Below are 23087 nucleotides of genomic sequence, written 5' to 3'. Positions count from 1 at the left end.
TTGTGTTTCCATGTCTCGGTATTTTCCGATAGCCTTTTTGATTCTTTATTGGCCTGTTGATTTTTTAGTAATAGCATGTTGCTTGGTCTCCATGTATCTTCCTTTCTTGTCTTTCTTTTTCCCAATAATCAGCAGTAGAATCATGGCGCTCTAAGCTCCCAAGCAGTAGCACACACCACAAGAAGGCCAGGTCACATCCCTGCATCCTCTTAACCTTGTCTGTGTGTACCCACCCCAGCCAGGTTTCCCTTGAGAGTGGTCTCCAGCCTGAACCAGTCTGGTCCTACTGGCCTCATAGCCCCTTTTGCTAAGATGCTAGAAAATACTTTTTCTGCTAAAATGAAAGCAATTTAAAACTGTCCTCTTATCACCTACAGAAAGTAGGTGATGCTTCCTTTTTAATGTATCAAATGTTATTATTTGTAACATTATTGCATTCAAGTGGTTGTAAGGAGAAGAGGGCAAAGCAAAGCAGTCTATCCCAAGAAAATGCCATTTGTTTGGAAAGGACAAGTGCTTGTCATATCATACCACCTCCCTTGTGGGGGCAGTCAGAACTTGATTTTTTCCCCATACTCTTGCTTTTGTGGATTCTTATTCTCAGTTCAAGGCCCAGTTCACTTCAGTCTACATGGTGCTAGGAAGCACATGCTGCTGGTGGCCGTGGCCTCCAGCTAGATTGCTTGAATTTTCAGCCCGGCTCTGTGACCTGTGGCTGTGTATGTAACCTTGGGCAGTCATCCACCCTCTCAGTGCCTCAGTTTTCTTATCTGTAAAATGGAGATAACATAGTTCAGACCTTATAGGGCTGTCATGCAGATACAGTCACCTAGAGCAGTGCCTGGCACACGGGACCTATATACATATCACCAGCATTATTGATGTAGTTGATTCATTTTTGCCTCTTGTGCCCCTCCCACCCCCAGTGGATCAGGCAAAAGCTTTCTTTTCTCCGAACTGGTACTGTTATTCTTTTCTCCTGGGTACCCCTGGTATCTAGTACTAGGACCCATCTGTTTTCTGGAGGCAGGGGACATCCTTGGAGCCTCCATGCCATAGGGATGGTTTCTCTTGATTTCTTCCCACAGGGTGTGGACACTGTAAGAAAATGAAGCCAGAGTTTGAGAATGCAGCAGAAGTCCTCCACGGAGAAGGAGACGTAAGCTTTCTTTCCTTACTCCCCCATTGCTTTCTACTAAATTCGTACATTCAGTAATACGAACCATTAGGACAACTTTCCCCTGCAACTCTGTAGCAGCTCCTCAGCTCCATGGAGCCCTGCAGGATTTCTCTGTCCCCGAATAGATGTGAGTTAGTCAAGCAGGTGGGGCTCCTACCAGGGGTGGAGCAGTGCTCAGAAACTATGGGGTCTGGTTCAGAGGAATGTACCTGGAGGTACCCATCCAGGTGACCTCTGCCAAGGTCATGGCTCTGGGATGAAGCCCCACAGTTCTTTTTCTGTGGGACCTTGCCTGTTGAGAACAGCCGCAGTCTGCTCCACCTGGTTGATGGGGGCGATAACAAGGCCTCATCTCAGGCCACAATGAGACTGGTGCCAGGGTCCAGCTGTCCCTGGGGTGTATGGCGTTCCCGCCCCAGGAAGCTCTGACAGGCCCAGGGTGGGCGGGGGCTGGCGTCCGGGCTCCTCTTCTGCCGGCACCGTGTCTGAGGCTGTCATGCATGGTTGGCCTCTCCCCCGTCCCAGAGCTCTGGTGTCCTTGCAGCTGTCGATGCCACCGTCAACAAGGCCCTGGCAGAACGATTCCACATCTCCGAGTTTCCTACACTCAAATATTTTAAGAATGGAGAGAAGTTTGCAGTGCCTGCGCTCAGAACAAAGAAGAGCTTCATTGAGTGGATGCGAAAGTGAGTCCCATGGTCTCGATAGCACATGCTGGTCCCTGGCTTTTGGCCACTGGACAGGGCCTTGAGGAGATGAAGTAAACTTAGGAGCCTCTGACCTTGACTCGGGGCCCAGGAGCCAAGACAGACAGGGCTTCCCAATCCTTAGGGCACCTTGGGTGTGCTGACCCCGTGTCCTCATCCAGCAGGTCACAGTAATCTTTCTAGGTGTGGTGGCATCAGCTGCCGGAAGCCATGTGTTTCTTTATTAGGACACCCTTCCCCAGTGTGCTAGCCCCAGGTTTCATCATATACCCTTTATTCCTTTCATTGGAACCTGCAGTTATTTGCCTCTTCCCCTCCTGTGAGAGGACTAACTGGGCCACCACACAAGTGCTTTCTCCTGTCCTTACCCCTCCCCCGAGACACACACCCATACATAACTTGAATATTTGAGAATACTGCCCCATTTCTGCACTGAGGGAAAGGTAAAGTCAAAGAAGACACTCTCCAGCCTTTGCAGAGGCCCCTGGTATGTGGCATAATCATGCCCATGTGAGAACCAAGACTTGAGAGTCACACAGTGACGCGAGAATTGTGCAAAATAGCAGCATCCAGGGGCAGTTACTTTGTCAGAACACTGGTCCTCAAACTTGGGTGTATGTAAACATTACCTGGTGTTGAGGTGCTTATTGAAGTGCAGATTCTGAACCTTTGATTCGGAAAATGTGAATGAAACAATCAGTGATGGGGTTTTGAGAAACACCAGCTTATGGAATGGGAGCAAAGTTACCACTCGGTTCAGGAGAGGCTCCTGGCAAGAGGTGAGTGGACTGGTCAGGTCCTGGTCTCAGCCCCTCCAGTCTCCTGCTGATCACTAGGGGTGGATGCCCAGAGTAGCCAGGCCTTGTCTTAGGAGCAGAGGGAGCAGTGGTTCGTCCCCAAGAGGAACGAGACACTCTCTCTGCCGGTCCTCTGCTGCAGGAGGCAGATTGTTCTTCACACATACCTCTCTGGCCTCGCTCTGCTGCCAGGGCTGGTTCCCTGGAAGGACTGAGCAGGACGGGGTCTCAGACGAGGTCCCTGGTGCTTGCACTGTGGTTAGAGAGCTGGGGCAACCAGAGGATTGATTATTGCCAATCCTTGGTCCAGAGGACTGGACATAGATAACGAGCATGGAAGGTCTCTGTCCTTCCTGTCCTAGTCACCACCTGAAAAGCACTAGGGTAAGAGCATGGGCTTCGGAGTCTGAGAACCTTGCACTCAGGTCATGACCCTGGGCCATTTACTTGACCCTGCTAAGCCCCAGTTTCCCATCTGTAAAGTGGAGACAATACTTTTCCCATAGACTTGTTCAGAGAATTAAATTGGATTATTGTGCATGGTGTGTGGAAATACTCGGAGGAAGCTGGTTTGTTACTGATGGCAGTTCTCATGTAGTGCTGTGACTGATGGTGCCACCACCTAAGTGCTGGAACCTCCCAGCCTTGGCAGCATGCTTGTATAACTGTTGCCCCGCCTTATACTCAGATCCTACCGAGGCCTATCCCTGTTTCCTTGGTTCAGAGTGGTGAAGTGCCTTTCCTCACAACAAATTGTGGTTCTTTGGGAGCTCAAAAGGAATCCACCAGCCAGAGCATAATTTAACAGCAGCTGCTTTGAGGTGATGAGGGGCTGAGGCCACCAGCAGAAGGACAAGCAGATGGTGTCGGGTGAGGCTGATGGTGCCTCCAGGCTTGTGCATGAGTAACCCAATCGGGTGACTAAGATGTGCCCACCAGCAGACCAGCCCAGGGAGGCAGGATCCTGGGACAGAGCAGAGCAGAGGGTTGGTGGGTGGTGTCAGCTGAGGAACCCAGGATGTATGAGGGGATCTGGAAGGCAAAGAACGGGGCAAGACAGGAAGTCTGGGAGGGGCCAGTCACAAGAGCTGGGGTGCCATTAACCAAACGAAGAAGGTGGGGAAGAAAACTGTTTCGGGAGGTGTGGAGGAAGGGGAAGAGTTCTAAATCTTGTTGGGATTGGGGTGACAGTTGGGCCTCCAGGTGGAAATACCCGGAGAACACCTGGAAATGGGCTTGGATGAGAGGTCAGGGCTCGAGTCATCCTCAGTCTAGGGGGTTATGGAAGCCACGCAGATGGATGAAACCTTTTGAGAATTGCAGGAGCATGGAGATGGAACCAGAAGAAGAGCAGGGGCTTTGGGGAAGGTTGGTGGGGGGGTGGGGCTCTGCAGGTGCCTGGAAGGAGGGCTTCTGAAAGATGAACCTGAACTTGAGGCAGCTGGCACTGTACTATGCTGACCTCGCTGGGTACGAGGCCTGAGGTCTGGCGGGCAGGAGCCGTGTGGCACCAGGAGAAGCAGGAAGTGCCGGCAGGGAGTGGATGTGGCAGCATGGGTTCTGGACCACTCCCCAGAGCCACTTATCAGAGAAGGGAGAGAGAAGCGCGATTGTAGGAAGGGGGTGAAGGGCAGCAAGGGTTTTAAAAGGCCCTGGAGATCTATACTTCTGTGAGGCAGAGTGGAGGGAACCAGTGGACAGAAGTAGACTGAAAAATTGTGAACCTTTATCTAATGCCTGTCCTTTATGTGTGCTTGCAGGCCCTTAGCAACTGGTAGTTGCTTGACCGAATAGGTGCTTTACATACTTTGTCTCTGTTCTTCTTAAGGATCCCAGGGAGTAGGTATCGTTGTACTCATTTAACAGAAAGGAAAATGGAAGCTCAGAAGGGTTTGGTAACTTAACCTAAGGTCATGCAGGTGATTGGTAACCTGGATTTGAATGCAGACCCACCTCACTCTTTGGCCCATGCTCTCTCCACCAGAACAAAGACTCAGGAGCAGAAGATCATGGAGTGCTTAGGGTACCAGAAGAGGCAGGAGGGAGGGAAAGAGGGAGCCCGGGTGCTGGGGTTTTCCCCAGGGCGAGGAGACGACTAGAGAGGCTCCTTATCCCCAAAACAGGCTCAGGTCCTTCACACCTTCATAGAATGGCTTCTTAAGAGGCTCCTTGGAGGAAATCTTTGCAGACAGTTCACATTTCTTCCTGTTTAAATTGAGGATTTAAATTCAGTTTTGGAAAGGATGCGAAGTGATTTTCTCTTATGTGCTCCCCTGAGTGTTTGGGGGTTGGGGGGTGGTGGAAGCACTTCTCTCAATGACTGTCTCCCCTCCACTCTGAATCCTTTAGCCCCGAGTCTCCCCCACCCCCAGACCCCGCCTGGGAAGAGCAGCAGACCAGCGTGTTGCATCTGGCTGGGGACAACTTCCGGGAGACCCTGAAGCGGAAGAAGCATGCCTTAGTCATGTTCTACGCCCCATGTAAGTCGCTGGGGCGCTCACTGAGGGGTGAAGGATGGGGTGAGAAGATCCCCTAGGGACCTGGGCAGCCACAAGCCAACTCTGGGCCATTTTCTCTGTGAGCAGGGCTCTAGTTTCATTCCTGGCTGAGGTCCTTCAGAATTCAGGGCCGGCTGGGTTCGGCTCTGTTCTCACAACAGCCCTAAAGCCCTCTGCTTCTGCCTGTGCCTGGGGCCTGCCTTGTATTAATGATTACTCAGCCACCTCACGTCCCTGGACTCTCCCACCCCTGGCTTCCTCCATCCCTCCAGCCATTGACTTCACCTTTGAACCCTGGCACTTCGTAGCTGGGAATTCAGCCTGCCTCATTAGGCCTCTCTGTTCCTGTCTTTCTGAGCACTGCCAACCCAGCCTCCTCTCCCTGACCTTCTGAAGGTCATGGCTCTGAAGCCATAGGGTTGAAGCTGTGGTGGAAGTTCAGTCACATTCGCTCAGAGCTCCCCACCGGGATCCCCATTTTAATCAAAGCTTAAGTTGAGGGAATGATGTGTCTGCTGATGTAGGTGTCTGTGATCTCAAGTTTTGTGTGTTCCCATTTTAAAGTTGTTCACTGATTTGTAAAGGAAAGGCTCTTGAATTTCTTGCTCTGCCCTTTCTCCCCCAGGTTACGGCTTAGTGTAATGGAATGGGGATAACAAAGCTCTATGGAGTGCACTCCATAGAGAAGCAGGTGGCTCAATCTAGTCCTAGCCTCCCATCCCTTCTTCTCCAGTGAGGAAAGTCTGCTCAGCTCTCACTGTCCTGGGAAGAGGCCTCCTGGCCTAGCCTCCAACCCCACCCTCTTGTGGCTGATGCTTCCTCTGGTTGTGCCTTTTCCTCTGCAAGTGGGCCTTGCACTCTTTCAGTTCCTTACAGAGCTTCCTCTTGTTGTCCTCTGTCCTGAGAGAAAGTCCAGAAGACTGTGTGGATCTTGAGAAGCTGTCTTCCTTCCAGGCAGAGTTGGGGGTGTAGCACTGAGACCAGGAGATGCCTGACTGCCTGAGGCTTGGCAGCAAGTTAATGATGATGGAGCCCTTCCCGAGGCCTGGGCTAATACCCTCTCTTAGTCACAATCCTGATTCAGAGGGTAGTTACTTCCCAGCACCTGGTGAGAACCTGGCTGGAGAAAGTCTTTGACCAGCCATGGGGTGGACTTGAGAGAGTCCAGACTGAATACTTTCCCCAAATTCTCTCCCCTTGCCCCCAGACTTCAGTGGGGACACCTATCCTGCTAGGGTGCTAATGACCTCCTTAAAGTAACAGCTTTGTGCTTCATGTTTGGGACCCAGGATACCTGGGAAAGAGGCCTGGTCCCTGCCCACCTCAAAAGTCTAACAGTCCATCCCAAAGAGAAATAACTAAATGTGGTCCTTGCAGGGCCTGCTGCTGAGCGACTCAGCTGCTGGCAGAGGGCTTGGTGTCTGGAGTCTTCCCATCTCCCTTGCTGCCAAGTCTTGCCCTGAGCTCTGCTCCAAGCTCTGAGACGTGTGTTCATCACTGGACAGGGGCAGGGGGGAGGGGACTACCTAATGGAAAAAAATCTTTAACATGTTTTCAGCAATAAAATCAGTTCACTTCAGTTCAGTCACTCAGTTGTGTCCAACTCTTTGCGACCAAATGGACTGTATAGCATGCCAGGCTTCCCTGTCAATCACCAGCTCCAGGAGCTTGCTGAAAATCATGTCCACCGAGTTGGTGATGCCATCCAACCATCTTATCCTCTGTTGTCCTCTTCTTCTCCTGCCTTCAATCTTTCCCAGCATCAGGGTCTTTTCCAAGGAGTCAGTTCTTCACATCAGATGGCCAAAGTATTGGAGTTTCAGCCTCAGCATCAGTCCTTCCAATGAATATTCAGAACTGATCTCCTTTAGGATGGACTGGTTGGATCTCTCTACAGTCGAAGGGACTCCCAAGAGTCTTCTCCAACAGCACAGTTAAAAAGGATCAATTTTTTGGCGCTCAGCTTTCTTTTTAGTCCAACTCTCACATCCATACATGACACCTGGAAAAACCATAACTTGGACTAGATGGACCTTTGTTGGCAAAGTAATGTCCCTTCTTTTTAATATGCTGTCTAGGTTGGTCATAGCTTGTCTTCCAAGGAGCAAGCGTCTTTTAATTTCATGGCTGCAGTCACCATCTACAGTGATTTTGGAGCCCCCAAAAATAAAGTCTGCCACTGTTTCCATTGTTTCCCCATCTATTTGCCATGAAGTGATGGGACCAGATGCCATGATCTTCATTTTTTGAATGTTGAGTTTTAAGCCAGCTTTTTTACTCTCCTCTTTCACTTTCATCAAGAGGCTCTTTAGTTCTTCTTTGCTTTCTGCCATAAGGGTAGTGTCATCTGCATATCTGAGGTTATTGATAATTCTCCTGGCAGTCTTGATTCCAGCTTGTGCTTCTTCCAGCCTGGCATCTCTCATGATGCATATAAGTTAAATAAGCAGGGTGACAATATACAGCCTTGACGTACTTCTTTTCCTGATTTGGAACCAGTCTGTGGTTCTATGGCCAGTTCTAACTGTTGCTCTTGACCTGCGTACAGATTTCTCAGGAGGCAGGTCAGGTGGTCTGGTATTCCCATCTCTTGAAGAATTTTCCACAGTTTGTTGGGATCTACACAGTCAAAGATTTTGGGATAATCAATAAAGCAGATGTTTTTCTGGAGCTCTCTTGCTTTTTTGATGATCCAACAAATGTTTACAATTTGATCTCTGGTTCCTCTGCCTTTTCTAAATCCAGCTTGATCATCTGGAAGTTCACAGTTCACATACTGTTGAAGCCTGGCTTGGAGAATTTTGAGCTTTACTTTGCTAGTGTGTGAGATGAGTGCAATTGTGCAGTAGTTTGAACATTCTTTGTCTTTGCCTTTCTTTGGGATTGGAATGAAAGCTGACCTTTTTCAGTCCTACTGCTGAGTTTTCCAGATTTGCTGGCATATTGAGTACAGCACTTTCACAGCATCATCTTTTAGGATTTGAAATAGCTCATCTGGAATTTCATCACCTCCACTAGTTTTGTTTGTAATGATGCTTCCTAAGGCCCACTTTCCAGGATGTCTGGCTCTAGGTGAGTGATCACACCATCGTGGTTCTCTGGGTCATGAAGATCTTTTTTGTTTATTTCTTCTGTGTATTCTTACCACCTCCTTAATATCTTCTGCTTCTGTTAGGTCTATACCATTTCTGTCCTTTATTGTGCCCATCTTTGCATGAAATGTTCCCTTGGTATCTCTAATTTTCTTGAAGAGATCTCTAGTCTTCCCCATTCTATTGTTTTCCTCTGTTTCTTTGCACTGATCACTGAGGAAGGCTTTCTTATCTCTCCTTGCTATTCTTTGGAACTTTGCTTTCAAATGGGTATATCTTTCCTTTTCTCCTTTGCCTTTAGCTTCTCTTCTTTTCTCAGCTATCTGTAAGGCCTCCTCAGACAACCATTTTGCCTTTTTGCATTTCTTGTTCTCGACAATAAAATAGCAATAAAATAATATATTCTTATTTATCCTATAGGTAGTATATATTAAAGTGAAGTAAAAGGGTTAGTCACTCAGTCATGTCTGACTCTTTGCTACCCCATGGACTGTAACATATACTTAATTTGTATATAAAGAATCTAAATACTGCAGAAAGGTCACATACCGGATAAAGGTAGGTGTAAAGTAAAAAGCAAACACTGTTTGTCCTGTCCCCCCATGTCCCACCTCCCCCCACATCCTCCCTCTCTAGTTTCTACACAGCTCTTTCTCCTGCTGTTTCATTGTTCTGTGCTGTTCCAGAGCCCCTCTGTTTGCTCTGAATGGTCTGGTCATGGTGACTGCCCCTCTTAGGCCAGCTTGGCTGAGTTGGAATTGGAATTTTCTGTCCTGTCCTTGGTCTTTGTTCCTCTCTCCCCACTCTGGAAGGCTGCTTTAGTTTCCTGCGACACAGAGGTGGCACCGTTTTAAAGAGCCCACATTAAAAAATCATGCCTCTTCTGGCCCACCTGACATGTCTGGGAAACATCTTCATGCCCTTTCTAAAACAACCTCCCCTCTAGTTATTCATCTGCCATGCTCTTTCTTTTAGATAATGAGAAAATGAGATGTAGCAGAAGGCCATTAATCTGAGACCTGGATGCTTCAAATTGATGATAGCAGGAATTTGCACTAAACTGACAGTGACCTTTATGCTTTCAGTAAGCAGAGAAGTTAAAAAGGAGAAATTAGGAGTGATACCAGATTTAGGGGAAGGGAGTAGCTTATTTCCAGCCAACCTGATGTCTTAGCGAGCATTCACATGCCACTTACAGGGGACCTCTAGGTACTGCAGGGCACACTTTGACGAACTCTCGACCAGTATATTGAGCTCTTTAAATGTTTTGAAAGCTCTATACCATCATTCCTTTGTAGTATTGATATTTGCATGAATTTGAGCCATTCTTCCCTCTATTGGGTCAAATTAGTACCGTGTTCCTATAATTGCCATTGGCATCTGCCATGAGTTAGGCTGTGCTCGGTACTTTGTCTCAGTTCTGGTGTAACTGTAACTAGCTCAGCTCTCTTCTCTACTCCTGTGATGGACATTGGGAAAATCCTCCCATCACCACCATCCATTCTGCTCTGGGGCCAGCTGGCCACTCCACTAGCCAGGCCATATGGGTGGTCCCGCCATATGGTTCTCAGGAACCAGCTCAGGTGCTAAATTCAGATTAAAGTTGTAGCTCTGCCTTAATTTGGTTTCATAAAACCCTTTGAAATGCCAGTCATCATTACCTTTATTTTAAAAAGAGAGAGAGCAGATGAGCCAGGCTTTCTCCTTTCTCTGTCTGGGCTTCCCCAAGGCCGTGGGAGGGCCCAAAGGCCTGGTCCGACTGTTGGTCAAGAAGTTAGCTGGAGCCAGGGCTCCCCAGGGGGCATCTGGCCTCTCCCATCTGTGTTTTGACCAGAATTAATTACCACAGTCAGGGAACTCCTTCCCTCAAAGCAGTTCTGTTCTCTTGGCAGTTGGCTTCAGTGTCTGGAGAGCAGTAGGGAGAGGTGGGTTTTGGGTTTTGATGGACCAAAGCTGAGGGGAAGGCCGGGAAAGTGGATTTGGGCCAGAGCAGCCCGCAGTTTCTTGGGCTTCCTCCCTGGAGTATGGTGTCCTGGACTTGCCGAGACAGGAGAAAGTGGCCGCACACAGGTGGGCCCCATACTGGGGACCTGTCACTGGAACTGGAGGGGCTCGGGGCAGCCCACATGCCACTGTCCCATCCGGGGCCTCTGGAGCTCTGGTCCTCGTCCCTGGTTCGGGAACCCAGGCCCTGAGAAGCGGCAGTGATTCCGGCGGCTTGTCCTCCTCTTAGCCTGACCTCTACACTCCTATTCCTGGATCCAGAGTTCAGGTGGACTCTAAGGCAGGAGTGGAAGGACAGCATGACAACCAGGGGTCCTCGGTCTGGGGGTGGGGGCTGGGGGCAGTGTGGGAATCGACAGCAGTGCATGAGCTGCTCAAGTCAGGCAGAGTGCTTGCTCCCACCCTCCACTTTCCCACATGTACCTTTTCAGTCATGAAGTGGCAGGCTCCGCCATTGTCACTGGGGTGCAAGAAGGAGCTTCAGAACAGGCTCCGAGAAGCCAGAGCACATGTCCTTTTCTTCTAAGCCCGAAAAGCTCCCGCTGCGCCCTGGATCAGGCTCTTCTGAACCCTGAGGGCAGCCCTCCATGCAAGGAGCTTGCAGACCAAGACCACAGTGTCTGTGTCCCCCACCCCCAGCCTTGAGGGTGGGTGGGGGGTCAGAGGGTATGGAGTGGGAGGTCCCAGGCAAGAGTGAACCTCACACTGGCACAGGCCTCCTGCAGAGCCCTCGTGCCGACAGCAGACGCACAATGGAGAGTTTGAGTGGTGGGGTTGATACCTGAACCCTGACGGTGGGTGTGCAGTGGGTGGGAGTCAGATGGACCCTGAAGTCTGTTGGGAGGAGAGAAACTCCTGGAAAGGCCTCTCTGGAAGTTCCAGGCAGGGCTCCTGGCCCCTGGCCCTGCTCCATGTGCAATGCTGTCTCCTTCCCTCTCACACAGGGTGCCCGCACTGTAAGAAGGTCATTCCACACTTTACTGCCACTGCTGATGCCTTCAAAGATGACCGAAAGGTAAGGACACCCTTCCTCTTCATCTCTTGTCCCGCCTCCAGCTTCCCACTACCACCAGTGCCCACACCTTCCTCCCTTCTGTTCAGGTTGCCCTCCCCAAGCAGCTTCTGCTGAGACATAGGGATTTCTGGCAACCAGGACATCCTTTTTAGAAGGCGGGATAGAGCTGGCTGCATTTATGCTGCAAAACCGACTGAAAGGGATACACTGAACCGTTACAGCCCTTCCTTGAAGGAGGGAGTGGTAAAGGGGTCATTTGTTCATTCTTTTTTAATGCTCACATCTTTTTACGGTAGGATTTGTAGTCATGCACTACTTGTGTAATTAAAAGTACAAATAAAAATATCCCACAAAAGTCAACTGGAGGCGGCCAAGGTGGAGGAGAGCAAGGCCATGGGAACGGAGCCTCATCCCGCCCAAGTGAAAGGCTCCTGCAGTTGCTGACTGATGAAGCAGAAAATTAACAAGCTAGAGCTGCAGATCGGCTTAGAGCACAGCGAGGGGGCCCCAGGCAGTCCCCCAGGCAGCTCCAGCAGACCAGGCAGACTCTGAGGCTGAGGGGGTGCACGGCAGCGAGAAGACCCCAGAACTCAGGCTGGTGCATCTGGGCTGCTGCTAAACTGCGTGAGCTGTAAGACTCCAGGTCTCACATTTCCTTCATCTAAAGTGGCAGCACTGGTTTACTTGCCTGGGACTCCATCATAGGAACCTGTCCCCTGAAATGCCCCCCAAACATGCTCACACACACCCAAACCCAAAGTCCGATACATCTCTGCCTTATTTTTCCATGTGGAGTTGTCAGGCGCAGCTGGGGCAGGTGGGATACAGATGCTGAGATCGCCTTGCACTGGCCCCACGGTGGCAGTGGTGGGGTGGTGAGAGCTGTATAGGAACAGTGAGTCAGAGGAAGCCAGGCACATGTGGGGGGACTCAGGCTCCAGACACCTTCCCTGAATCAGGAAGTCCCGTGGTCACCTGCGAGCCCTGCCTGTGCCCTTGAGACACCCTTCGCCATCAAGAGGGAGTATAAGGACCAAAAACACTTATGTCCTCTCCCTGCCACTTGGCTTGCATTGAGAGGGGCACGGCAGGGAGGTGCTTCCTGTCGTCTGTCTCCCTCACCGCTCCACCCACTTCTGCCACCCTCGACCTGAGCAGGGTGGCTGCTCCCAGTCTGGCCGCTCCAGTACAGCCCGGGCTGCTCGTCCCTGCAGGGCTGGGCGTGCGTTGGTGTGGGGAGGCCTTTACTCCCCAGGACCAGAGCTGGACTGGCAGTCTCTCCACACAGCTCCCATCATTTTTACCCAGAACACTTGGTGCCCTGGGCACACAGGAGGGTGACTGGTGTGGGGGCTTCCCGCCCCCTGGCTGCTCAGGTCTCTAGGGCCTGTGAGGGGATCACACCAGTCCTCATGAGACCAGGCTGGCTGTGCCCCTCATTGGCAGCTGAGGGCTATTCCTTCTCTTCTCCGTCCCCCTGCTGATGCACAGGGGTCTTGTTTCCATGGTGACCCCCTCCTTCTCTGAGATACCGATATGCCTTTGCTTAATTATCTTAACTTGGGCCAGTAATGTTGCTGACCTTTTTCTAGAATTATTCCCCTGTTATTCCTTGTCTCTCCTTCCAAGCCAGGCATCACCCTCACTCATTTTCAGGAACATACTTAACTTCTCTGTCCCAGGCAGCTCGCAGGCCAGCATTCTGGAGACGGCTCTCAGTAGCAGCAGGAAGCATCCTGTTTTCAGCCAGGGGCACCGGTGCCATGATGGCTGGGTGTCATCCTAGAACTATCAGATCAGAGCCTCGGGGGATGGCTCCAGGAATTTGTGCTGACCACAGGCTGGTGTTTAGTGACCACTGGCCTTACTAGCCCTCTCCCCGTCCTGAGGGAGGAAGGCCCAAAAAGGAGGAGCTGTGTCTCTTGCCCAGGGACACCCAATATGTCACTGAGAGCCAGAAGTGGGTCTCCTGACTCCCAATCCTTCCCGACACCCCATGCTGCCACCTGTGAGCCAGAATTGCATTTTTTTTTTCCCACCCAGAAGCTTGTCCCTGTTCCTTCCCCAATCAATATGCAGTTGGTTGTTCACTTCCATTTTCATAGCCAAAGTCAATATTAGCTCCTGCAGAGATTTATTTTACTGAATCAATAAAAGCCGCATGAAGCAGCTCATATTTTAGCTGGGGAGCCTCCCCCTCCCAGGAGGTTACTGGGGACTTTAGCAGTTGACATGCTGCGGGCAGAAAGGGCTGCACACTGTTAGTGTTGGAACAGGAGACGTTCTGGAGGTGGCCGTGAGGACCAGGATCTCAAGTGGAAGGCTGACCCCTGGCCTGGCAAAGTGGGGCCTCTCTCACTGCTCAGCAAAGTGTCCCAGCCCGGGGGTGGGGGGGCGGTCAGCAGTACAGCACAGCTCCCGGCCAGGTGCAAGGTCATCCCAGGAGCAGGCCCTGGAGCAGTGGGGGCCCCTCTGTGATTGGCTGGCGAAGCTAGGGTAGCTCTGACTGTGTGGTGTGTGTTGCGTATCGTCCCTCGAGTTCATAGAAGGGAGATCTCCCTGAGAGCAGGGACCTTGTTTTCCCTTGAATCCCCCACAGTCTTGACGCCTGAAATCTCTGTAGGTGTTGACTGGATAAAGAAACTGGGTAACATGTTTGATAGTTCCTAAGTCCTCCTCCTCTTCTGCTGATATTACTTCTAAAGCATTTTGTGACGTTGTCCTCACAGTAGTCTAGTCACCTCAGTATTATTACTCTCTCATTTTACAGATGAGGAGATTGAGTTTCAGAGAGGTTAAGTGACTCGCCCAAAGCTACCAGATGGAAAGGGGCAGCATCAGAACCGAATGTATAGGCATGGTCAGAGGTCTCCCAGAAGTGGACTCGGGGCCTGGACTCCCGTGCAGGGGATTTCTGGGGAGGTGGTCTTGGGGAGCAGTTGAGGGGATGGAGGAAGGGAAGCCAGAGCAGGTGTGTTAATGAGCAAATCACTGCATGGCTAACTAGGCTCAGTCCCTGGAGACCTCAGCAGGGACAGAGTAGTCCCCCTCGGAGGTCGAGGTGTCCTCAAGCCTCTCCATCACTGGCCTCACTTTTAGCTCCCTTCAGCCGAGAGTTGCAGGTGCCATTGGCAAGTGCTGGACAGACAGGATGTTGCAGGACACTGAGCCACCTGGCGTGGAGCAAATCTAGAAGTTAGTGTACGTTCAGTGCTTCGGGTAAGTTGGTGCAAATCTCGAGTGGGTGTGAGGGGGGCAGCACTTAGGTGACACTGGGGTAGATGTGGAGAGGTTTATTTGCTGCCTTCTTTCCAGAGAGTCTAAGCCACTTCCTGAAGGGCCCATGCCTGTCTCCCCTTCTGCTATAGAGACTGAGAACTGAGGAGCCTTTGCAGCTGGAAGAAGCACTGGCAGCTATATTAGGGGATTCAGAATAAGTACCCATTTTTTATTTAGTTGATTTATAAAACCATACACTACATTTCCCACAGCTCCAGGGAATGTATACAAATTAAATTTATAATTTAAAGCGGATACAGGGAGAACAGCAGCCTGGAGCAAAGCTCATTAAACATTTTCAGCGCCTAGCAGGGGAGCAACAGCCCCTAGACGAGGGCTGCCCCGGTGCACGGTCCCCACGGGCCCGGCTGCTCAGCACCTGCCCTGAGAAATGGAGCCCTGAAGACAGCCAGAGGAGCCTCCGCCTCATGTTCCTAAATAAATCAGGAAAGGCTTTAGAGGATGAGCTGGAATTCTCAGAAGCCTGCTGGTACGTGTGGACACAGACAGACAGCAAGCTGACCTTGCCTGAAGGAGACAGCTACCCCACTTTCCTAGCCACATATTGCCTGTGGGAATGCAGGGCAAGTACCCTCAGATTTGGCTTTTAAGGAAAAGCTGAAAAGCCAAACTTTCTATTAAAATCTTTGGGCTCTTTATCTAGGTTGGCAACTAAGTCAGACTCTCTCTCTTTTTTTTTAATTTTCTGTGGGCCAAACAGAAGAGGACTGAGAGTCAAATACTGATTGTGTGCAGAGTTTGCAGACTCTGCTCTAAGAGGTCTCATCGTATAGAGTGGTATGTAGCTGAGGGGTTAGAAGGGGGCTTGAAGGTGGGTAAGTGGGGGACAAGTGACTAGTAACCAGAATGCAAGGCTCCCTCTTCACTGCCTGTCAGCCCTGCTTACCTGGGCACAGGTAAATAAGCATGACTGTTGGTGCCCTGCAGGGCTCTCCTGCCTGGAAAGGGGGCCTCCATCCAAGTGTGAATAACCAGCAGCCAGAGAACCCTGTGAGTCACGGCTGTCCAGCAGCTTTAAACCTCCAGTGCAGTCGTAGTTCTGTGTGGGCTCCTGAGTGGGTTCTGGCCCTCAAGGTGCCACGCCAATTCCTCTCCCGGGTCCTGGCCTGGGCTGGTCCTAGCTGGCTGCTCTTCCCTCGGGCCTTCATGCCGCTGGCTGCCTTATATCACTGATGGCTCAGATCAAATGTTAGCTCCTTGGAAAGGCCTCCTTGGCCATCCTGGTGAAAGCAGCCCCTCTGGCCGTGGTCTGTCCAAGCACCCTCTTAGTTCCTTCAGGGCATCCTTTGGACTCCACAGTGATCTCGCTTGTTATGTGTCTGTAGTGCCTTCCTGTAGTAAGAATGTCAGTCGCTCGATGGCTGACTTTGTCAAGGTCACCACTGTCCTCGTAGCGTCCAGAGCAGGCTTGGCTTCGTCAATGCCACCACTCTTGTGTGACGCTTGTGGATTGCTCTTGCCGTTAGTCAACCCCCTCCTCTCCCTCCCTGCTCTGTGACCCTCAGCAGGAGAAAAGTTCCCCATGTCTGCTTTACACCCTCTTGTTGGGAAAGAGCAATAAATAAGGAAAAACTGCCCAGCACGTGGAATTTGTTAGATGGGCAAGAAGAGGGCAGCGGCCGATTTAGGAATCTCTTTCTGGCTAAAACCTGTTTGCTTTAGTCATGTTGAACTCTGTCCCGGGTTCTGGAATGTGTTCCCCAGGATGGAATCTGCTTCTCCCCCTCCATCAGTCCTCCGCCCAGGGGGCAAACTTTGCAGAGTTCTTCTGAACCGTTTTGCAGGCCATCCTGGCACCCTGGAGCACTCCACACGCCTCCTGTCACGCCTTGGTTTTTCCTGTTTACCCAGCTCCCTGACCAGATTCTGGGCTCCTGTTGGGGACAGAGCCAGTGTTCCAGGCCAGTAGGAGTGCCTCTAATAGCAGCTAACGTGTACTGACCTCTGACCATGTGCCCTTCACCTCCCCCGACTTGTCTTACTCAGTCTTCAGGATGTCCTGATAGCCCGGGTATTGATACTATCTCCATTTTACAGATGAGGATGTTGAGGCGTGAAGATGCTAAGTGACTTCCCATAAGTGTTAATATGCAGCCAAGCCAAGACTTACACATGGAAAACTTGACTTTGAAGCTCTTATTCTTGACCTTGCCTCCCCAAAAAAGTGTTCAGGAAATATTAGGAGATGAATGAATAAATCCCACAGTGCCTCACAGAAAGTATCACAAACTTGTAGTGTTTACAGATGCTTTCAAGTCATAATTTCCTTTACATTGTACTCTTGATTTTAAAGGGTAGTCTGAGGGCATTCCTCACCTGTCTGCCTGGGGAATTAAAAGCAAGTGCTATTGGGCTCAGTGGAGCATGGGGCTGGGGGTGCTTTGGTTCAGCGTGTCCCTGCTGTTGGGGAGGAGCTCAGAAATCACAGGCTCTGGGCCTCGGGTGCAGCCTGCACACAGAGGATCCAGGCCTCAGCTCTCAGGCTAGAGACCCCCATGCTGAGCCTCCCTTCTTGCACCCTGCAGATTGCCTGTGTCGCTATTGACTGCGTCAAAGAGAAGAACAAGGACTTGTGTCAGCAGGAGGCAGTCAAGGGCTACCCCACTTTCCACTACTACAACTACGGGAAGTTTGTGGAGAAGTATGACACCAATCCGACGGTGAGTCGTGGGGAGGCACTGCCCCGAGCTCTGTCTGCTGAGGGGCAGGGAAACAGCCACTGAGGGGGCTTCCCAGGTAGCCAGTCAGCTGCGACGCTCAGAGCCAAGAAGGCGAGGCTCTGGCCCGGCTGGAAGGGAATCCCAAGAGGTTTTCATACAAGTCCTGGCCCAAGAGCAGGGTGGGGGCAGAGGAGAATTCAGGGTTCCAGGGTGTGGGAGGATTTCCTCACCCACTTTTCAGGGCTTCTCCATAGTCAAGCTTCCCACATGGGCCCGGCCACCCCCTCAGCCGCCTCTCTGTGCCCAGAAGTGTGAGCACGCAGAGGGTCAGGAGAGGGGCATAAAGGGAGGGCGCACATCCTCATGGAGTTACAGGTCCTACTCTTCTCTTCTTCCCTACAGGAGCTGGGATTTACCAATTTTATCCGAACGCTCCGGGAGGGAGACCATGAGAGACTAGGAAAGAAGAAGGAAGAGTTGTAATTTCTGCCTCAGAGAAAGCTTTTCCATTACACTGTGAACGATACCTGTTTTGTTGTTCTTTCTGAATTTCCACGTGTTCTGAAGACGAAGTTTTTTATAGCCGCGTGTGGCCGTTTTGTACAATTTTGAAATAAAATTAAACCGATTGTTTGGTGGTGTGGGTTATTTCCACGGAGCCCAAAGGTGGATGCCATATCCTCCCTCCTCTGTGTCCTCTCCTGGGGGGTGGAGAGCCCCACTCCTCGGTCATGTCTGTCCAGGAGAGACCCTGGGGCAGGCGGGTGAGGAGGGAGGCAGGGATACTGGCCCCAGTCAGCCACTGGAGAGCAGAACAGGGGAATCAGATCACGAGATAGCCTGTTGGACAATGACTGATTGGGGGACTGGGGGAGGTGGGGGGGCGGTGGAATGCATTAGGATGGTCAGGAAAATGGGATTCTGAAGCTTATGGGAACCAAGCATTAGCTTTTTCTGGATCATTGTGGTTTTAGTTTGGGTGTGTTTTCCTGGAATGTATTTGCATATTTCTCTTTCTCTGGCTATTTCTGTCTTCCTGTCTCCTCCATCCCCTCCCAGCTTTCCCATTAAAGAAGACTAAGTCTCCACTCCAGGGGATGGTGCAATGGTCAAGCCCAGGCTGAAAGGGCATCTAGAGTGGACTAGGGAGTCGGGGGTAGGGGGTGACCTTTGTGCGGCCGCTTGCTCCTCACCCTGGCTGGAAGGGATGGTGTGTGGGATGTGGGGGCGTATACTCAGTGTGAGGATGCTGGTCTGTAAACCAGCTCCCCTCGCCCCATGACAGTAACCTCCAAGCTTTGCAAGCATGCTTCTCATGGACGGGCACCATCCAGGCCTCACTCTGACACTCTCATATCTCTTTCCTGACTATCTTTCCCACTGGGCCTGCCCTCTGTATCCCTGTATGAGTAGCACCAGCCCTGAACTCAGCACTTCTACCAGAGCCATGGTTCTTCTCCACAGGAAGTAGAGCAGCCTCGCTGTGCTCTCTGGACTTCAGTGTTCTGCAGTGGTCTTCACCTTGCAGTCCTTGGGGAAGTTCGAGGTGGCGTTTCCAGAGCTGCAGCACTGGGCAGCACACTTTGGTGGCCTTACGGGGCGGTTGGCCTGTGGGCACAGCCCTGTTTCCTGGACCAGACCCACCCTTGCAGCCCCTGCCTTCCTGCTGATGGGTTCCCAAGTAAGGGGTGGGAGCCACAGAGTTCACTGTGGCAGCACACAGTGCTGTTAAGTTAACTGCACACAGTGCTGTTAAGTGAGCTCGAAGGCTTTGAAAACCCTTGTTCTGGGGCAGGGTCCCAACTTCCCAGTCCACTCACTGCCTGGTCAGCCTTTTATTGTCTTTAAGCACCCACTTTTTAAAGTGGTCCTTGGTCTCCCTCCAGGTGAATGGGTATGAAAGAAGCACGTGTTTATCTTTACTGATCTCCCCTGGTGCCATACACTATCAGACAAAGAGCCATTTAATCCTGATGCTGAATGTCATATACCCTTTCCTGCAAAGGGGCTTGTGAGAGTGTGTGTGCATATGGGCATGCGTAACAGTTGTTTGGAATATTTGTGGGAGAAACATATTTGTGTCTTCAAAAATGTTTTTAACTGCGTCTTTAATGCCTGAGAAAAGCCACTCCCTGGCTGAGGGCCACTGGTGCTCACATTCAAAGCACAGGGCTTTCTTTCCATCTTATTCCACTGTCTGGGCTGGCTTCTGTGTGAGAACTTGAAAGCATTAGGAAATGGCATTCTTCTCCCTCTTTATTTGCAGGATTTGTTAGTTATAGAGCCCTTGTCAGAGTGTCTAGTGTTTGCTATGACTTTGGGCATGACCAGAGCAAGTTCAGCCCAGCTCTGGGAAGCTGCCTCTGCAGACAGAGCTCCATTCCTCCATTCTCCTACCCCCCACCTCTCCCCCCATGCCCCAGTTCTTGAGCTCTGTGCAGATTGGTTAGAGCATGGCCCCTGGTTAGTCACATTCCCAGTGGTTGGTTCATTCCCATGCTTGGTTCATCAGGGATTCACTGGTATTCAGTACAGTGTGCGTGCGTGCTCAATAGCTTCAGTTGTGTCCAACTCTTTGCGACCCCATGGATGATAGCCTGCCAGGCCCCTGTGTCCTTGGGGTTCCCACCCCTCCCTAACCCTCACTCGAGGACCTGCCATTATCCCCTCAGTTCCCCTAGATCTTACCTTTGCTGTCGGATTTTTCTGCAAAAAGCAAGGGTATAAGTTAGGAAAAAATGGATTCCCAGTATTCATGCTGGTGGCTTTGGCATAACCTTCACCTCAGTTTCTCTCCTTTGGGTCACTACTTCCGGTTCCATTCCCTCCTGGTCTGCCTTACCCTGTGGCCCCCTCTGCTTCTCTCCCATAGGTGATTGCCCATCAGCACTAACCCGGGCTCCCAGAGCTGGCCACCAACCCTTCCCATCTTCCCCATGTGGTGCCCTCCCTTCCTAGAGATGTTTGGCTTCCAGAAACTCTCCTGTGCCAGGCACAGGCAGGTGGTGCTCTGGGTTCAGGAAGCAATTTGCTCCTCCAATGTAAAAAGATGTGTAATCTCATCTAGAAAGCACCAGGAGGTGAAGCCTGGGGCTCACGTGGCTTGCTTAAATCACACAAAATGGAGGAGGGGCCAGTCCTGTTCCCAGGAGGCTCCCAGGTACAGTGACTGGGCATTGCTGGTCACAACTGAGCTCCCTGTAGGTATGCTTTTGCTGTTTACTCAAACAGTCAATCCTAAAGGAAATCAACCTTGAATATCCATTGGAAGGACTGATGCAGAAGCTGTCGCTCCAATACTTTGGCCACCTGATGCAAAGAGCTGACCTATTGAAAAAGACCCTGATGCTGGGAAAGCCTGAAGGCAGGAGAAGGGAACAACAAAGGATGATGTTTAGATGGCATCACCGATTCAATGGACATGAGCTTGAGCAAACTCCGGGAGATGGTGAAGGACAGGGAAGCCTGGCGTGCTGTAGTTCATGGAGTCACAAAGAGTTAGACATGACTTAGCAACTGAACAACAACTATTTTATTATTTTAAGGCTGGAAAAATGGAACTAATATCCTTGAGCTAAATGTGAAAACCAAATTACTGTTATGTTCCTACCAAATATATGCCTGCCCCCAAATCCTTTGTTTTAGGCCTAGGATGTCCAACATAGTGGCCATTAGCCACATATGGCTATTTAGTATTGGAAATGCGGTTACTGCAACTGAGAAGTGTGTGTGTGTGTGTGTGATGCCTTTTTTGTTATGAATAGATATAAAATTTACCATATTCAAGTGTATACAGTTCAGTGGCACTAAGTGTATTCACACTGTTGTGCCACCATCATTAATATCCGACTCCAGAACGTTTTCATCACACCAAACTGAAACTCCATTAAACAAGAACTTCCCATATCCCCCTCCTCCTTGCCCCTAGTAACCACCATTCTACTTTCTGTCTCTATAAATTTCCCTCTTCTAGGTACCTCATATAAGCTAGAGCATATATTTGTCCTTTTGTGTCTGGTTTATTTCACCAAGCATGATGTTTTCAAGGTTCATCATGTTATAGCATATGTCAGAATTTCCTTCCTTTTAAGGCAGGCTAATATTCCGTCATATGAATACACCAAATTTCGTCTATCCTCTCACCTGTCAATGGACATTTGTGCTATCTGTGCCTTTTGGCCATTTCCAATAATGCTCTTGTGAACAAAATTGTGCAAATCATCTGTTTGAGTCCTAGTTGTTTTGAAAGTGGAATTGCTGGGTCATGGTACTTCTATGTCTAGTGTTTTGAGGAATCACAGTACTATTTTCAATAGTGGCTGCACCATTTTAAATTTCTACCAGCAATGCACATAGGTTCTGATTTCTCCACATCCTTGCTGAAAGTTATTTTTTGGGCGTGTGTGTGTGTGTGTGTGGATAATAGCCATCAAAAACTGAGGTCAAGAGGAGAAGGGGGCAACAGAAGATGACATGGTTGAATAGCATCACTGACTCAATGGATGTAAGTCTGAGCAAACTCCAGGAGATAGTGAAGGACAGGGAAGCCTGGCGTGCTGCAGTTCATGGGGTCACAAAGAGTAAGACACGACTTAGCAACTGAACAATGACAACAATGGAAGTAAAGTGGTATCTCATTGTGGTTTTGATTTGTATTTCTTTAATGATTAGTGATGCTGAGCATATTTCATGTGCTTTTCGGCCATTTGTGTATCTTCTTTGGAGAAGTGTCTATTAAGTCCTTTGCCCATTTTTGAAATGGATTGTTTGTGGGGTTTTGTTGTTGTTGTTGTTTCCATGTAGGAGTTCTTTATGCATTATGGATATTAATCCTGTATCAAATATGTGATATGCAAATATTCCCTTCCATTCAGTGGATTGTCTTTCTTTTCGCTTCCTTAATAGTGTCTTTGGATGCACACAAGTTTTTTATTTTGGCGAAGTCCGATTTATTTTTTCTTTTGTTGTCTGTGCTTTTGGGGGTGATTCTAGTAAATCATTGCTAAGTTTAAAGCTTTTCTCCTATGTTTTCTTCTAAGAGTTTTATGTCTTACCTTTGTGACTGATCCAGTTTGACTCAAGTGTAAGGTAAGAGTCCAGGTTCATTGTTTTGCATATGAATATCCAGTTTTCCCAACACCATTTATGGAAAAAACTATTTTTTCCTCATTGAACAGTCTTGGAGCCCTAATCAAAAGTCATTTGACCGTATATGTGAGAATGTAACTTCTGAGCTTTCTATTCTATCCCATTGGTCTGTATGCCTGTCTTTATGCTACAACCACACTGTTTTGATTGCTATAGATTTGTAGTAAGTTTTGAGGTCAGGAAGTGTAAGTCCTCCAGGTTTGTTCTTCTTTGTCAAGATTGTTTTGGCTATTAAGTTCCCTTGAAATTCCTTATGTCTATGCCGTTTATCATATGTGTAGATTTGCATCACCAGGACTGCAATCAAAACATAGAACTGTTCCACCAAAGGCCTCTCTTATATCGCTTTATGTTCACACATTTTCTCCTTTTCCCTCTCACCACTAAAACCTGGCACACGCTAACTTGTTCTCCCTGTCTGTACTTTTGCCACTTGGGAATGTTATGAAAATGGGATCATACAACATATAATCTCTTGAGATAGCTTGTCTCATTCTATGGTAATGCTCTTGAGAGCTATCCAAGTTGTTGCATGTACCAATATTTCCTTCCTGTTTATTGCTGAGCAGGATACCATGGTATGGATGTGCCACAGTTTGTATAACCCTTTACATATTAAGGAACATTTTAGCTGTTTCCAATTTTGGACCATTACAATAGAGCTACTTTATGTATTGATGTAAATT

The 23087-nt window shown here is 49.7% G+C and overlaps 1 protein-coding gene across 1 annotated transcript in view; it reads left to right on the top strand.

Annotated features, from left to right (window-relative positions):
- Positions 1-17886, top strand: part of PDIA5 (protein disulfide isomerase family A member 5) — a 91867-nt gene extending 73981 nt beyond the window's left edge. The window contains exons 12-17 of the mRNA XM_043874205.1: positions 1089-1159; positions 1706-1866; positions 5034-5164; positions 11223-11293; positions 17119-17253; positions 17656-17886. Coding sequence (XP_043730140.1) covers positions 1089-1159; positions 1706-1866; positions 5034-5164; positions 11223-11293; positions 17119-17253; positions 17656-17736 — 650 coding nt within the window. The 3' untranslated portion in view covers positions 17737-17886. The remainder of the gene's footprint in view (positions 1-1088; positions 1160-1705; positions 1867-5033; positions 5165-11222; positions 11294-17118; positions 17254-17655) is intronic.
- The last annotated feature ends 5201 nt before the right edge of the window (positions 17887-23087 follow it).

The sequence above is a fragment of the Cervus elaphus genome, chromosome 19 (assembly GCF_910594005.1).
Source record: "Cervus elaphus chromosome 19, mCerEla1.1, whole genome shotgun sequence".
Lineage (NCBI taxonomy): Eukaryota > Metazoa > Chordata > Mammalia > Artiodactyla > Cervidae > Cervus > Cervus elaphus.
This window is presented reverse-complemented; position numbering and strand designations above follow the sequence as displayed.